The sequence below is a fragment of the Pangasianodon hypophthalmus genome, chromosome 22 (assembly GCF_027358585.1).
Source record: "Pangasianodon hypophthalmus isolate fPanHyp1 chromosome 22, fPanHyp1.pri, whole genome shotgun sequence".
Taxonomy (NCBI): domain Eukaryota; kingdom Metazoa; phylum Chordata; class Actinopteri; order Siluriformes; family Pangasiidae; genus Pangasianodon; species Pangasianodon hypophthalmus.
Genome location: NC_069731.1, coordinates 5,839,452 through 5,857,362, shown reverse-complemented (window position 1 = coordinate 5,857,362; position 17,911 = coordinate 5,839,452). Strand labels below are relative to the sequence as shown.

The window sequence follows — 17,911 nt, the reverse complement described above, 5'->3', positions numbered from 1 at the left end:
TCATACCACTTTACAGTGCATTTTGGTGAAATATTCATACCAAATAAAAAAAAAAATCTCAAAATGGTGGTTGAATGAGGGAAAAACACTGCTAGTCTACTGAGCCCGCTTGTTACTTGTTATTTGACTGGTGAGCTTTAGTCTTGACAATCTGTCTTGCCCTGACAGTGATTCTCTTAGCTAAAGGTGAAGCTCAGTCCTGATCCCTGGCCAGGAAGAATCTCTCCATGAGAGGCTACTTTGTGTGAGCAAACACAAGGCTTTCAGAAGTGGAGTCATGTGACTGGAGGGGCAGCTTTACACTGTGTTGCTACTGCTGGCTGCAATTACGTTCTTGCCTTTAAGGAAGTACTGATAGGTGAAAGACCTGTTGTGGATACTATGGAACAATATAACCTATCTGTGTTGGGAGTTAAAGTATTGTTTTCAGTGGTACAGCTGCTGAAAGGGAACCTACGCTGCCTCTGGGCTTGCTCTAGTCAAATTTTGTAGTAAAATTTCAGGCGTTATGCAAGACGCCTTACCTACTAAACACACAGAAACACATCCATGATTGCATTAGACAGAAGATCTATTACTATCTCCTACTAAAATATAAGATGAATGTTTAATTTCCAGTGCATTGTCTTGTTCCGTTCCTGAAGTATTGTGTGCTGGACAGGGTGTGAAATGAGTAGTAAATGAATGTCTTTTAAAAGTATGTCAGGATAGTGGAGCTGCTGAGATAGAACCAGCTGATGGAGGAATGTTCCAGAGCTGCGGAGTGACTGACTCACTCTCGAGGGATTTGATGGAGCTCGTGTCCCTGTGAGACACATATTAGATTCTTTGTTTTGCTTGTAAGGCCGCTGTGTGAAAAGGCCTATTTTATAGCACATAACACAAATATATGAATATTATAACACAGATATTTGAATACAGGTTTACATTTTTTTTATCAAACGTAAAGATGTTTCATTTGCTCCCTTTCTCTCTGTATAAATGTTTTGTTTTTTTTTTTTGCAAGGCATTAAGCTTAAAAAATACAAATAAGCTTCTACACTCACTGGACACTTGAATAGGAACAGCTCAGAACTGCTCATTCATGCAGTCCTGTCAGCCAATCACATGGCAGCAGTGCAGTGTATAAAATCATGCAGGTGCAGATCAAGAGCTTCAGTTAATGTTCAAATCAAACATCAGAATGGGGGGAAAAATGTGACTCTCTGTGACTTTGGCATGGTGGTTGGTGCAAGACTATTTTACAACCTTGTGATCTACTTGTGATTTTTATGCATGATAGTCTCAAGAGTTTATAAAGCATGGTGCAAAAAACAAAAAAAAACACCCAGTGAGCGGCACTACTGCTGGCTGCAATGCCTTGTTGATAAGAGAGGTCAGAGGAGAACAGCAAAACTGGGTCAACCTGACCAAGGAAAGGCTATGATAACCCACTTAACCAATCTTTACAACCATGGTGAGCAGAAAAGCATCACCAAATGCACAACATACCATTCAACACAACAGACCACATCACGATTCAAAAGTATATCATCTCTGGAATTTGCTCAGAAGGTGTATTGACTTGCGTTCGCAGTGGATAAATGTACAGAATAAGACTTGATAAGAAATGTTCTTCTACCTGTAGCATTTATCTATCAGAGAGGGCAGAATTACAAGAACATCAATAAACACAATGTGAGAAATCACTAGTCTGGATTTGTCACTAAAACAATGTGGAAAGACTTTTATTCACTGTTTAAATTAGCAATGCCCTGTGCTTGTACTCCGACCGGTAGCTTAGCTCTATTTAGCGGTCACTTGTAAAAACAGCCAACCTATCTAACAAGTATAATTATTGGTTGGCTAGTTAAGTAAAATTTCTTCTGGATTTGTTAGATATGCAGTTAGGATAATGATCATGACATTTATCAAAGTTAACTGTTATGTCACTCATCAGAACAGAGCAACATTCTTTTAGTAATTATTTAAACCACTAATTCATACATATTAACCCCAAAGCTTGTGTTTGTATATTGTATTATTTGGTGTGTGTTTTATTGATTGTTTTGCATTTCTGAGGTAAATCAGACTTCAGAATGGCATACCTTTGCTTGTGATTTAATACAAATTTGAGTTCACCTTTAGTTCTAAGAATTTCATAGACATAAATTGTCAAAATACCAGAGCTGTGAAAGTTTCTCTAGCCGTTAGCTTAGTTTTGAATCATTTTTTAAAAATATCTTTTCAGTTGCAGTCCTGCATATGCTACACAACGTTCTTTAAAATTTTACACCTTTTTTAAACCAGCGCTGCCACCTAAAAAACATAAAGCTGTATCCGCACATCTTTGCTCGCACATCAGTGATCAAAGCAGAGCAGACTCCCTGGTTTCGCTGTCTCCTCAATGCGCAGAACCCCAGAAATAGCAGGGCTGGTGTATGACTCATGGTGCCTCAGCTGAGCCTCTCTTTTGTCACACAAACTCAAGTGAGGAACCTGTTAGACTCAGACTGCTCATGCAGGGCTAACTGAACATCCCGGATACCTCTTATGAACCTACACACAAATCTTCCAGACACCGGGTCCTCAAAACACACACAGACCCACCTAGAACCGGCAGATAAGTCCCCAATTAGGAAGAAGATGCATACTTTGCAGCCGAATCACGTGCGCACACATATACACACACACACACACATACACACACATATATATAAATTCGTGGCCACCCTTACAAGAGGTCACTGAATGCATGAAACAGAAACAGCAGGAGGCAGAACAAGGTGAAGACGCCTTCTCTTGTTGTCATTTTGCCGTTCTGTGTGAGAGAGAGAGAGAGAGAGAGAGAGAAGGAGAGAGGGAGGGGGAGCAGGAGGGAGGGAAGTAGGGAGGAAGGGAGGGAGTAAGAGTGAGAGTGTAGAGAAAAAGCAGCGAGAGAGGATCGGCTCACAGCACTAGCTGGCTGGCAGGAACTGCTCGAACGCCACTGACGAATGAGCTGTCTAGCCACGAGGCTGGGAAAAGCGACAGCTTGTGACAAGCTGTGAGAGGAGAATGAACATAATGCGCACCTTGCCTCGCTTGCTTTCAGATACTGGCCAGAAGAAGACGCCTGACAAGAAGGATGGACGCCGTATGTCCTTCCAGCGACCCAAAGGGACCATCGAGTATTCCGTAAGTGAAAGCCTTATTCCTTTTTGCTGTGTTGTCTGTGTGTATGTGCATGTGTTTGTTTGGTTCAGTGTCCTGTCCTGATTTGTGCACTTTGCATCCTGATGTTCCTGTCGGCGTTTGTGTATACTTAATATAGCATGTTTACAGCAAAGTCATCGGCACGTGTGTGCATGCTGCATTTCTCTTCGGACGCATCCCGATCGGAAAGTCAGTAGCGTCAGATGTCCCACGTCGGTTCACTGTGTGCAGGAAGATGGAGCTGGATGTAAACAACATGGATAGGATATGGGAAGAGAAACAGCTGTGCGATCCTTCAAGTGTGTGTGTGTGTGTGTGTGTGTTTGAGATATATATTTTTATAGCTATTTGTAGTTTTTCTCTCTGTTTGGATTATTGTGAAAAAGCATTCGTTCCTGTCAGTCATTAACATGCATACCAGCAGTGTTGACAAATGACCTTCCATGCACATTAGCATTTTTTGTTGGTTTGGTGTCTGTGTGACGTGAGAGAGTGAAAGAGCATGAGACATATACACACAACAAGCGAGAGAGAGAGAGAGAGAGAGAGAGAGACAGAGAGGGAATGAAAGGGAGACAGGAAGGAGGGGTGACGAAGAGAAGGGGGGACAAATGAAGAGAAAAAAAGGAGAGGGACTGAGCCAGTGAGACAAGAAGCGAGAAGAGAGCAATGGTTCTGGCTTACTCTGCCTCACATGTTCTTGAAATGACCCTCAAATTTCCAGCTGCAGGCAGACTGCCTTCTTACCCAAGCCTTGCCTGGGTCATAGACAACCAGCCAGCGCTCCTGCCGCTGATGGCCAGTGCTGTCCACCGGTGTTGTAACCGAGCCCAGCGGATTGGCACCTGACCCTGTTGATAACTGGCACCAAGCAGAACCCGAGTCAGCCATCTGTGCCACGCTGTGGGGTGGTCATGGGTTATAACTGCAGCTTGCCATCCTGGTCCTCCAGAGCCTTTCCTGTGATGCCCAGCAGGCTTGGGCATCACTCCAGCCGTCACGCCCCTCCCTTCCCCCACCTTCTCTTTCGCCACATCCGTCTTTGTCGCCTAAGAATGAGTGACAGGGCCAATTGTTTTCCTCAGCAGAGCAAGGAAAGGGTGCAAGGGAGGGATTTGTCACAGGTTGAGGAGGAAAGGGGCAAGGAGGGACATAAACATGGGCTTCATCAGCCTCAACCTTTCATATACATTTCTGTTTACATGCATAGAACAGGGTATGTTTCTCGCTGTCTTCTGTCCCTAGCAGTTGCCCTCTACTTCAACTGCCACTCATTGGGAGTTGGATGGAGGAAATGGGGGTGGAAGGCGACAAGATATTCCGATGGCTCTATTCATGTCGATCTGCCCAGGGCCATTGCAGAGATTTTAAAGTGGCTTGAGCATTGACATTTACTAGTTCTCTGAATGTCTCCTGTGATTTGAGCAATTCTAGGCCAGGCCTTATCTCTTCATAACCACCATTGTTGATAAGTTTTAATCTCCGGTTGATGAAAAGAGAGGCATGCCTTGAGTCTTTATCAAGAAACAATGTTTGTCAAGAAGAAAATGGGGAAAGAAGGGGAGAAAACGTTGACCACTGCAATCCATCTGCTTAGCTACCAAGAAAGCAGCCAGTTCAGCAAGGTCCGTGTATTGGCTCAATCATTTAAAATGGTGTTTGGACTCTGGAAAAGATGGAGGAGGTGGAAGAAAAACACATTATACACAACAGACTTTTTTTCTATGTCTTGTTGATCTTTTGAAGTATGAGTTCACGATTAATGTAACCTTTTTGTATTATTTTAACCCTCGTAACTTAGACAACTCTGCTATATATTCAGCCATATTGGCCAGTTCTTTGCAGATTCTCCAGAGCACCACTGATTGGTCGCTGGCATGCTGGTGCTTCAGTAGGCGCTCGATGGCCACTGAAGCCGAATGTATTTCAGGAGAATATTCTCAGGTCTCAGCTGCCTTTTCAAGAGCCACTGAGCACTTCTTAGACTAACCATTAACACAGTCTGCCTTTTGCAATAATGATACTTAGAGTGGGCACCTTATACATTACGTTGCGGGACATTTTAGTGTGACCTTGGGGAGAATGTATCAAGCTGTCTTTCTTTTACCAATTTGCCAGTCAGAGTGCAAAAAAGTCATGGCTGCCCCTGGACTAACTCTGGAAGTGTTGTAGTGTGGTTACTGATTGAAAGCTGCTTGGTGGCTTGGTTGTCCATTAATTAATCCACCGTGCCAAGGTTAGTCATAAACAGCAGTAAAGAAAACAGCCATGAGATGAGATGACACACAGCTGTGTCTGTTCACGTGCTATTAGCTCTCGTGCCATTGAGTCTTTCCATTTTGGTCAGGAAAGTGTTGCCCACAAACTTTCCTCTTCTTCTGCAGTCTCAAAATACCCTAGACATTGTTCTCAGCGGAAAGCAGAGAAGCCCCGTCCCATGTCTTGCACAGGGTCACTTGTTTTTTTCTTTTTTTTTTTTTTTTTTGCTGTTGTATGCATGATGCCAGACAGGAGGCAGGAGAGAGTCATCCTATTCTCTTTTCCTTTTTCTCCCAGTGTTGTCTGAAGGACAGAATGTCACATCCCGACATGACCACAGAGCTAAAATTAGGCCTGTAAACGATCAGCGGCACAGTTAGGCAGCACATTCCACAAGGCTATAGTAATGACAGTGTCACTATGGCAACTGTCATGCTGAAACTGCGAGCTCAGGCCTGGAGATTGGGAGCCGTCTGAGCACTCCTTCTCTAATTTTACATTCTGCTTGATTACACCATCCACTGAAATATTATTTCCATTATGATGACACTCTTCGTCATGCTATGTGGTGATTAGGGATTGTCCTTTCACCTTTCTTTCCCTGTTGCCTTAATGAAAAGTTTTTAGTAGCACTCTGCAGGATTGGATTTGTCTGAGTGTACACATGCAAAGAGCTTGGTTTTCTGTTTTCATACCACTGTATATTTTGGAAACCACTGCTTGTGAACACAGTATTATAAGATTATATCTCTCATTTATTCTTTACCCAGGTCCAAACTTCACAAGCCTACTGTGCTTGATCACTTTGACAGGAGAGTGGCAGCTTTGTTTTGTTTATTTTCGTACATCCAGACATTTACCCCACCATGAAAACTTAAAAAAATTAATTTCTCATTACCAACACAAAAGATACAGATTATGGATGTGCATTTTCGTCAGCACACGCCAGCTCCAGTACTTGCTATCTGATTTTCTCCGCTGACTCAAATTGTATTTTAATTCCTGGGCACTATAACTATATACTTATATACACTTACATATACTTATATATATATAGGTATAACCCGATAACCTGTCATGGTCTTCTAGCATCACATGTATGTGTTACTGTAGTAAAGGATGCTGTTCGGGTCTGACTAGTCTTTATTTTCAGTTGTGTTTTAAATATGAAGTGTATACAGAACTAGTATTCGAGTTAGATGACAATTCTGCAATGCATACCTCACACGGATTCAGAATAAATTGTTTATATTTATCCTAACTGGACGCTCTGTAGACAATCTCAGTTTATACATATGTCAATATAAAATCTGGTGAAGATGCTGTTGTTTGTCATATATGCATCACAGTACAATTAAATTCTTTTTCTTTGCATATCCCAGCTTGTCAGGAAGTTGGGGTCAGAATGCAGGGTCAGTCATGATATGGCACCACTGGAACAGGTAGGTTTAAGTTCCATGCTCAAGGGCCAAACAGTGGACTTGGGGCTTGCCTTTCTGATCCATGTGCATGCGGGGAGGTCGTAACTCATATTTTCTGACCTCTGACTAGAAAAAAAAAGAAAACACCCTTCAACTCTGAATTCCTATTTAGGAATTTGTTTCCTCGACCTCGAGTTCAGCAAGTGACATCAAATCAACATGGCCGCTCGCAACAGTAAACAAAGTAGCACTACTTACCCTTAAATGTGTTATGCTGTATATACAAGTATTTCCTTTAGCTCAATCGACATACAGACATATTGCTTGTTTACTCTGTAACACTGACTATACATTTTGCTGTTTGAAGAGTTAAATATACATCACTCATCACAGTTAGCTGGTTAGATTATTGCTAAGATAAGACCAACTTGGAGGCGTCCATGTTTTTTCCCAGTTTGCACACCGAACGCACAGAGGTCCAAAACGCCGTAATTCTGCGTTTTGACTACACACTTCCAAGGTAAGTCGAATGCAGCATCAACAAAAAGCACATGAGTCCGGTCAGGTTTTTATATCACGCTACTTCCATCACAACAAAATATAATCCAATTCAAAGACGACTTTGTGAGCATAGTAAAGTTGCTCAGCATTTCGTATTTACATGACATTTTGGAGCAAGGATGCTCTGGTGGTTGAAAATAGCATAAAATGCACATGTTCTCTAGGGTGTAATGCGTTTACTCACCTTCTAGTGTTATCTAATGTTAAAAGCTACTGTCTAGAAATAACTGCGCAAAAACATAGATTTTTTTCTTTACCCCTTTTTAACATCTGACAAATTTCAAATGCTGAGCCAATTTATTGAGATTAGTTTTGCGACCTGCGTGTGCCTCAAGATGACTGTTATTCTTCCAAATAGCAGATTATTAAAAGGATTACCCACCGCTGTATGTAATTGTCACTAGTGTTACCACACACTACTGTGCTTTTGGAAGCTTTTCTGGACTAGAATATTGGGATCCTGTGCTTCATGCTATGAAATGAGCGTCATCTGTGTCGTCTCTGTACAATTTCCCACCCATAATGCCACTGCAGCCAATTGGATTAGTCTGTAACCAATCAGAATATTTTATATAAGTGTGACCCCTGCATTTGAGATCAATTTACATTTTGTTGGTGATTCTACCTTTAATAAATAAAGGAAAAATAAACATTCTTTTGCACAGTAATGTATTGATAGTTGCGGTCTCCTGCAAGTGCTCGAGTGTACTAACCCATTCCTGCAAAAGGCATGTAGTAGCATAGCATTCAGAATTACATCCTAATATGATTATTGAGCAAACTGAGTCAATAATCAGCAGCATCCCTTCTCTTCCAAAGCGGATATCAACCATGCTATCTATCACTTTTTTCCCTAAAGTAATACCAGCATTAAAAAAACATGAGCAATTTTCTTGTACATCAGTGAACTGCGAGTTGATCAGTGCTCCTGCTGCTGAGGTCAGTGATTTTATAATATCCTTTTTTTCTGCTCTACTGACGTATTTATTGTGAGCGCTAAGTGCTGAGTGTCTTCTCGACTATGGAATTATATATATTTCCACAACGAGCTACGCATTATTGGTTAATTTGGTACACAAACAGTCAATGAACCAAGGAGTTACAGCATGTGCTTACACCATCTTCACATTGCTTATTTCTGACATCACCAATGGTGTTCCCATTCCAGCAACTGCAATATCATAACTTCATTGTCTAACAAGAAAGAGACATTAGTGGCCGCTGGGGGAGTAGCGAGGTGGGTTTGGTATTTATTCGCACGGAAAGTGGCAAGAAGCTAAAAATACATAGGCCATGGTAGAGGCGCTTGCAAAAGGCACTCAGAGGGAATCAATGTTTGGTGCCAGGCTGAGAGGATGAAAGAAAGCCGCCAGTGCAGAGGCGTTAGGAATATCGACTACTATCTGGCGAGAGGTGCCAAATTATATTTTATTTTATTTATTTTATTTTTTTTCTCAGAAACTCTTGTTCAGTCATAAAGAGATGAAAAACAAAACACTCCATCAAACTGTTTGAAAGCTTAGATGAGGAAGGCAATGGAAATTTTTAACAGTAATGCTTAGAATCTGTGAGAGTCAATATAAGCAAAAACAGCCAAATTTAGCTAATTTCTCAACTAAGATTTCAACATTAATATTCCCTTTCAATGACAATAATAAATAAAATGGATGAAGAAAACCTTAATGGTTCAAACGTGGTTTCAAAAAATTTGAAGCCATTTTTTTCTTGAGAAGCAACATCAGAGCATCATGAGCTAAAAAAAAGAAAATTGAAGTGTGTTCCTGAAAATAAAAAATAAATACCAAAGTAATCAAAATGTAAATAAGCACTAAGTAACACATCAATCCTTTAATGAGGCAAATTAAAATTAATTCCTTCTTTTTTACTTGAAGAGCATTTTTAAGGACAGCTTAACAGCTAAATTAGTGCTAAGTGCTAAATTACATATTAAATTATACTTGACCTAATGGATGAACATGACTGGCTAGCATGTGAGTCTAGAAGGAAATGAGAGGAGAAGCAGGAATATCATGAGCCTCTGTGGTACTGAAAAGTAGCCCATATTCACAAATTTTACCCAAATTTCCTCCAGGTTTCACTTATTTAGCCATTGCATATCCTATAGCCACAGCAAATCTCTCAAGTCATGAGAGAAATCCCGTTGTCCAGTGCATGTCTGTAGTGCATTGCCTATTTTTTGTACATTAAGTTTGTCAGTAAATCTTCACAGCCCTGGTCTGAAGCGTCTTTGCTGTGTATCCATGTTAAGACATACATTAGAATGTGTTTTATACATGTCTAACCCTACAGTCACGCTAGCAAGAAAAACCTCACGTCACTTGCAGTTTGTCTCTTGAGGGTGTGTAGCGACTTGTACTGTTGCAATTATTGTGGTTGTGTATTGTTCACCTTTTTTTTTTTTTTTTTTTTTTGATACAATGTAGAAATAAAAATTTATAGCCTGCAGAACACTGTACGATTTATACACACCACTTTTGTTTAAATTGTAAAGCTTGATTTACATTTTACATGCTAGGCTTCGTAGTAGCTTTATTGGCAGATTAACAAAGCATGCTAAATGTGCTAGGTACATTCACTCACCGAAGGCACTAGCAGGCTCTGCTACTTCCTTCCAAGCATTATTTTTCTTCATAATGTCTCTACACATTTCATGAGAGTTTATAAGTGACAGGAACTAAAGGTAGGAGTTAAAGTTGTGAGTGGGGAACTGAAGAAACATCAGACCTCACGCTTCTCAGGATTGGTCCAAGGAATCACCCAAACCAGTTGTTGGATTTGTCATGCCGTGTCATACCTAATTTGCATGGGTATCCCAGGCACATGATGAGCACCATTGTTCTGTCTTCTCATTGCCTGTGTTCTCATATTGGTTTTTACAATGTTCACTTCATTTTACTTGGTTTATTTTGTAGTGGAAGCAGGTAATAGAGTTGTATCGTAATACCAGGTCGACATATGCTCAGAATGAACAGTCGCCTTTTATGTTAATGTTTTAGAATAACATGCAGCATTGTGTTTGTTGTCATTTCCCACAGCGGCATGATTTTAAAGGTCAAATCACCTCCGACTTTGCTATATTTAACAGAATGGATCGAATTGTCTTTCTTTTAAAAGCTTGGAGGTCCTACCCAAATAGGTTTCTGATTGGTTTCCTCTGAATGCCCTTCAGCAAGTCAGAGGTGATTGTGGTTTTGATGTCAGTGTATTGATGTCATCCAGGGGACTGGTAAAGATGCAATGCAGTACAGTAAACCGGGTCAATAAGCATGTCAGAGGCAAACAACAGTAGTAGAGTGACTGGTAGCGCTGCCAATATGACTGATGATAAATGGGCTGTGTTGGTTATTGATTAGCTCCGTTGGGAACACACAACACTCTTATCCTTAAAGGGGAATTCTATACTTTTATTTGTTCAACAGTGGTATGACAATATGACAAAAAAAATTTGTGTGTTACAACGATTTGTTTGTAGCCTAGACTTACAAGCTTTGTCTTAGCACTCGAGTCCCTATCTAGGATCCATTTTGGTTGTTATTTGATGGCATGATGGAAAACGGGTTTACTTGAAGAAATTTAAGGATCTTCATTTTCAGTGAGGCATTAATGTGCAACACCGGCTTTCCCTTCATTTCACCTAGCATGGTAAAAATAGTACATCATAAAAATGAATAAAAAAACAAAACAGGCACGTGTCTCTTAAGAAGCAGCTGAGCTGCACAGTAATGATATGAACATGTGCATGTACTGAAGAACAGATGGAGAATTGAAGTATATAAATGCTGCCTATTTCTGTTTCTTAGAAGAAAGCTGGCAATTCTCATAAACACTTTCTTGAGCCTTTCACAGAGATGTTCATAAGTCACTTTATGCAAGTTCATATCAAGTGTCTAATCTTTAGTTGTGAACTCTGGTTAACACTCAAACCTTTAGCTGTGCTTAAACTGCACTTTAATCCACTTCATGCTGAAAGTTTTGTAGCAGAAAGTTGCAGTGAAGGCTTATTTGAAGCATGAGCATTTCAGTGAAGTCAAAGATATAGTGACCAGTCTGTTTGAAACAGAAAGTGAATGGCATTAACCAACAGTTCAGTCATTGTGGTAATGTTAGCATCCTAATAATGCATTCGTCTTATCTATCATACACAGAATAAACAGAATCCTTGTCTGCATAGTCACGTTCTGGATATAGTTTCTAACAATTTGAGGAACACTTTGCTTCCGAAACAGATCTGTGCCTTTTTTTTTTAACCAGTGTGGTAACTTATTACCACCACAAGTAGCATGCAGTCAGTGTTACAGTAAGTTCTTGCAAACAGCAGTCATGAAAGTGACAGACAAAGCCCTACACATAAGGTTGTAAAAAGGTTTCATTTATTTGGCTGTACCAATTGGTTGGCTGTCGTAATTTATTCATTTATTCATTCATTCATTTAATCAGTCAGTGTGCAATTCAGATGCTACCTCTAACTCAAGTCCCTGTGTCTGTTCAGGCCACTTCCCTTTTCAAGGTTAACCACTACTAGTACTACAGATATTTGTTTTCTTGTTTGTGGCACCTGACAGTTCTGTATTTTTTTTTCTATGTTGTACAGCATAATACTTGCATATTCCCATATTTACTTGGATTGGTTTAGGGTCATTTTTTATGATTTAGGGTCTACTTGCTTGAAAGTATTTCAAATTGTAATTTTATCAAATCATGCTAATAGACTCAAATTCTATAAATTTATATATAAATGTATATAAAATGTATCAAGTTTTCTTTCCAAGAGGGAACCTGCAGTTCCCCATTCTCTCTTCATTTTCAACTGGAAGACGATGTTCATCCCATTTTAAGTGTAATCTGTTTGACTGGATGAAGTAGCCTATATATATATATATATATATATATATATATATATATATATATATATATATATATATATATATATATATATGTATGTGTGTGTCACTTTGTTGTGGATAATGATTATTCATTGCAGTCTGGGGTTGTCATGATACCCAAATGTTGGCTTCAGTACAAATAGAGGTGTAATAATGTGATTCTCCATACCAAAACAATACTTTTGTGCTGGGCAGTTGGGACTGGGGTGGTTCATGTTGCTGTTGTCTCAGCTTTAAAGTCACAAGTTCTCCCTTAAATCATGTGCAAAACAATTAGAGTGGTTATATTTATAGCGCAATACTCTACGACCTCAACCTGCACCGTTATCAAGCTAAACATAGTGCCATTAAGTAGTGAGTTGTCAAAATTGAGCTGCGTAAAAATCAAGAAATGATTGGCATAGCGAGCTTCATTAGTCACTACACAGGAAAAACTATTTAACACACGTCTGATTTAAGCTCTTCATAAAATTTTTAGCCACCTAACCTGCCGAGTCTGTGTGCTAGTCAGCGCTGCACTGTAACTTACTGTGCCCATTGTCTTGTTTTGGTAGTTTTGTACTGTCTTGTGCTGTCTGCACATGTTTGCACTGTGCACTTTATGTAAATGTGTGTAGTCTCCTGTAGTTCTGTGTTTGTTTTATGTAGCATCTTGGTCCTGGAGGAAGGTTGTTTCGTTTCACTGTGTACAAACTAGCTGTATATGGTTGAAATGACAATAAAACCACTTGACTAGAGTCAAGTCACAATGCTTGGTGGCTGTTTTGCAGTGAATTTCTAACATGTTTTCAAACTGTTTTTGTTGTGTCTGGTTGTTACCGGTGCAAAATCGCAGTCCTTTCCACAAGCTGAAGGGGTAAAACTTGTTTTCATTGTTTTCAAGCCACTGTGAGTGTCTCACCCATCCAAGATGAATGAACCGGTATGGAGTATTGAAAAGCTGTCAAACTTTCATGACTCATTGTTTTGAATCTTTGAATTGCGCTGGTATGTTGATAATGTTCATCTGAGGGAACATGAGCTGAATTCAACACTTGATGTTCCCTTTGTCTTTAGCCTTACCAAGACTCCCTCGCTTCATCTTTTTTCATTTGTTTGCTTTTGTTTGTTTGTTTATTCACGCTTGGCCTGTTTTTTGTTTGTGTTGTGTCTGGTCCAGGTGGAATCACGGGACACTCTGAACAGCATAGCGCTGAAGTTTGATACCACCCCCAACGAGCTGGTTCAGCTCAACAAGCTATTCTCCAGAGCCGTCGTCCCCGGACAGGTGTGCTCCTTTCCTTTCATCTCCGCCATCTACACCTCACCCTACAGCACTCTCTTTTCCTCTTCTTACACCTTCACTTTTATTCTTATCCTACTTTCCTACACTCAATATAACCACTTCTTCTCACTGAGATCTCTGACAAGTCGCAGCCTGTTTCTAGGCAATTGTATTGTCCACATTTCTCTATGTTTCAGCCATCTGCTTTTTACAGCAAGGCCATTACTCGTAGTCACTGAGTGCAAACAGAGAGGCTATGCAGAAATGCACGAATAAATATTATAAATATCATCTTATTTTTCTAAATATAACTTTTACGTCTTGCTGAGTTGCAAATTTTTATTGGATTGTGGAAACTACTGTGGACCACATTTGTTAGAAATCAGTAACATTTTCTCTCACTACATTTTCCCAGTGAAATTCTTGTAGATTTAGACATCTTTATGCTAAATTTACTTAGATTTGGTTATCATTAACAGCTCTTACACTTGCTCACTATCTAATCTTGTAATTATAATAAATTTACAGATCACACTTTGAGACACATAGATCAAGATATTGCTTTCATCATGCCCCTTTCTTATATTCCTTTTTTTTTTTTTTTTTTTAATTGATTGAGAATTATACCTCTGGTCTAGGGATGCATCGATACCATTTTCTCAGACTGAATACAAGTATGTTTTTTGGTTCTCTGTAGTGATACCAATACCGAAATGATTAACTGACTTTGAGACATCAAGGAACATTTTATTTACTGTTTACATAGTGGCCATGATGTTGGTATCAGAGAATTTTGTAAATGAGTACGGTATCTGACCAGTACTAGGATTTATATCGATGCATCCCTACTCTGGTCACATCAAAATGTGTACTTTAAGTATGTAACTGCTTGTATATGCATAATCAACAGTATGCTGATGTTGCCTCCCTGTTCACAAAACCTGTGGTGTGTGTAGTGTAAAGTTGTGTTGTGTTGGTGATGTGTTTTTGTGCAGGTTCTATATGTTCCTGATCCCGAGTATGTGTCAAGTGCGGGCAGCTCCCCATCCCTCAGCCCCATCAGCCCCCTGTCTCCCACTTCCTCCGAGGCTGAACTAGAAAAGGTGACGTACGTGATACTCCATCTTCTTCCAAAACAGTCTTCAGGGACCTATTATTCCAGCACTATTAAAGAGGAGATAAACACATTGTGTATCAATCACATGCACACAATCAAGCCCAAATACTCCCATGTAATGTAAGGCTTATTCATACATGCGATTTTGTTTCAGCTGTGCTTTTCCACTGAGGCGCCTTCGGATCTCCATTTTAGCCTCTCATTATTGTTTAATTCAATCGTGGTGAATATGCATGCCTCAGTCGAGGGAAACATGAGCAGACAATATGAAGCACTTGCATTCCCCGTCAATGCGGTGAGTTAGCATTGTGCTTTGTTTCCTCCCCAATGATTTAGAGCTGCAGAATGCCACGTGTGCAAAATAGCTTTCTCTTATGCTGCCAAGGTTACTAAGTGTGAACTATTCTTGGTTTGCAGATAACACATTGTGTGTCTAGCTCTTGGTTTGTTTTTCCCACAAAGCTACATACATTTCACCAGTCTATTTCCTGAGTTGGAAAAAGATACATTAGAGAGATACACTGATCACCCATAACATTAAAACCACCTGCAGGTGAAGTGAATAACAATGATTATCGCATTACAATGGCACCTGTCAAGGGGTGGGATATATTATGCAGCAAGTGAACAGTTAGTTCTCGAGTTGATGTGTTGGAAGCAGGAAAAATGGGCAAGCGTAAGGATCTGAGCGACTTTGGCAAGGGCCAAATTGTGATGGCTAGAATGGCAGGTCTTGTGGGGTGTTCCCAGTATTCAGTGGTTAGTACCTACCAAAAGTGGTCCAATGAAGGATAACCGGTGAACCAGCGACAGGGTCATGGGCGCCCAAGGCACGTTGATGCGCTTTCTCTTTCTACATTGACACAACATATTTTTAGGTTATTAGAGAACAGACTTGTTCTCAATGCCAGTAGCTGTGACTAAAGAACATTTATGTGTATTACTGCAGCTGATATGCATCTAATTTCCCCCCAGCCTTTAAAGATCTTTTAATTAAAAAAGGTATTATTGTCGACTTGCAGAGTCCAGACACTTATATAGTACTTGGGAGCGTTTATTATCAGTGTGCTTATATGTAATGAAACACTGCGGTGAATTGCTGCCACAAGGTTTAGTTTGTAAGAGTGGGGCCGTAATGCTCTGTCTGTTGTTAGCACTAAATTCAACCAGGAGATATGGCAATGAAATGGCAGAGGACAAGGAGCTGGGTTTAGTCGCTTTGCATGCGTTAGTCGCATGTTTGCATACTACAGTGTCCTTCTGACACATGTTGACAAAAGTGACGAAACATATTATCAGACTCCTGTTGAATTTATCAGTAACCTTACTCAGCACACGCTGACCTTGGACCATTTAAGGAGACTAGAATGGGACAGCAGCTCCGTTCTTTATTATATTAGGTTCTGGATACCGAATACAGATACATTATTCAGACTTAAGAGATCATGTATTCTAAACAGTAACAAATACAGATATGAATAGGAGACACACTATATTCTTGTTTTTCCTTGTTTTTTTGTTTTTAGAAAGTTTGCCTGAAAGTTCACAAGGCATCTGGTTGAGTCTAGAGGTGTACATCAGGACTGGGATTCTGTGAAACACACCAAAAAGTTGCGTGAGAGGGATGTTTTACTTGTGGGAGTGAGCAGTCAGATATGAAAGTTGCAGTGGTTTATAATTAGGCTACTGGTTTGTTTCTGTAAGATACAATCAAAAATAATAACTGCATTTGTGAAATTTAAAAAAATATCTAGTTGAGACCAATTATGAACTGGAGTGATGTAGCTAAGGAACTGTCAAATATGAATAAAATTCGTCCAGAAAAAAAGACAATTTACTGAAACGGAAAGGATGCGGGACCATGCGGCCTCTTTTGTCGGTAAAAAAAAAAAAGAAAAATGGAGGTGCTGCTTATTATTAAATAGTGGTCACACTGATATAGGCTTCAATTCTTGTGGTAGAATATACTTCTTAGCAATGTTGCCATCTTTTGTCTCCAAAATATATTATTTAATACAGAATAGATCTGTGGGACAACTGATCAAGTTTCAGATTCCGGAAGTTTGTGTTTGTGTTTCCACGGACATATAATCTAACAGCGCTGATGTAACTGACATAACTGCTCACGCTTTACATAATTCTCCTTCAGGAGCTTTTTTGTTTTTTTCCCTCTATGATCCGGTTAGCAAATCAAGCGCACCTCTTCCTGTGGCACAACCTCACACTTCCTGCCTTGTGCTAAATTTAGCCTGCCGGTGTGGAGAGATGTAGGGAGAGAGAGAAAGAAGACATGCATGACAGTATGAGAGAGAAAGAGGCAGGCAGGGAGAGGGGAAGGAGATGCGTGCATATGTGAGATAGGCATGCATGCATATGTGTGTGGCAGAGATAGCAAGCCAGAAGACGAGGCAACATTCGACACAAGACAGTGAAGCAAGGGTGAAGGTGAGAGAAGAGGAAGGTCAGTGTTAATTACCAGTGCGTGTCTGGTGTTGGCTAACACCCATTCGTTGTGTTGCAGCTTTGGCACGTGGCCTAGAGTCTTGTGCTTTCACTAGGTTAAACTCTCACTCAGTTATCAAGGGCGGTCAGAAGTCAAACACAGCACTGCATCGCAAAGCAGGACTAATCTGATATTTAACATTTTGTTTGACAGTTTACGGGGCGTACAGGACCCACCTGTGTCCACCAGGTGGAGCTCAAAGTTATACTCTTATATTATTAGCTCTACATTAATAGATTTATGAACACGAAAACTATTATCATAGGTTAGAAAACATGCTGTTGTTCAACGCGTTGAAAATCTCAGTTACATTTTATTTGCAGTCATGAATCATAGTCATGCTATAAAAACACACCCTGAAATAAAATATTGCCTTTCACGATCAAGGCAATTTTTATGCCTTTTTTTTTTTTTTTTTTTAAAGTCTCTAATCCACAGCAAAATCTCCATGTTCATGATTGATAAATATTATTTACCCGCCCCGTCCTACTAAGTGTACACATGCCTGCAACAATCAATGTGGATATCCAAGTAAATGCCAGTTATTCTAAATACAAAAATTAGATTTAATCACACATAATTTGCAAGGTGAAAAATGTTGGATTTGAGGAATAAATAAATGTCTGAACACAACCTTACTGACTTTTGTCATTAGATCACGAGGATAGGAATTTTTCAGATTATATTTGAATTTTTGAACAGCCACCC

At 39.9% G+C, this 17,911-nt stretch overlaps 1 protein-coding gene across 4 annotated transcripts in view; it reads left to right on the top strand.

The window, feature by feature from the left end:
* The window catches only part of oxr1a (oxidation resistance 1a), a 177,440-nt gene that overhangs the window by 132,111 nt on the left and 27,418 nt on the right, over positions 1–17,911 (top strand). For all 4 annotated transcript variants that reach the window (XM_026924549.3, XM_026924547.3, XM_053228056.1 and 1 more), the window contains 3 exons: positions 3,074–3,156; positions 13,479–13,586; positions 14,579–14,686. In XM_026924549.3, coding sequence (XP_026780350.3) covers positions 3,074–3,156; positions 13,479–13,586; positions 14,579–14,686 — 299 coding nt within the window. The remainder of the gene's footprint in view (positions 1–3,073; positions 3,157–13,478; positions 13,587–14,578; positions 14,687–17,911) is intronic.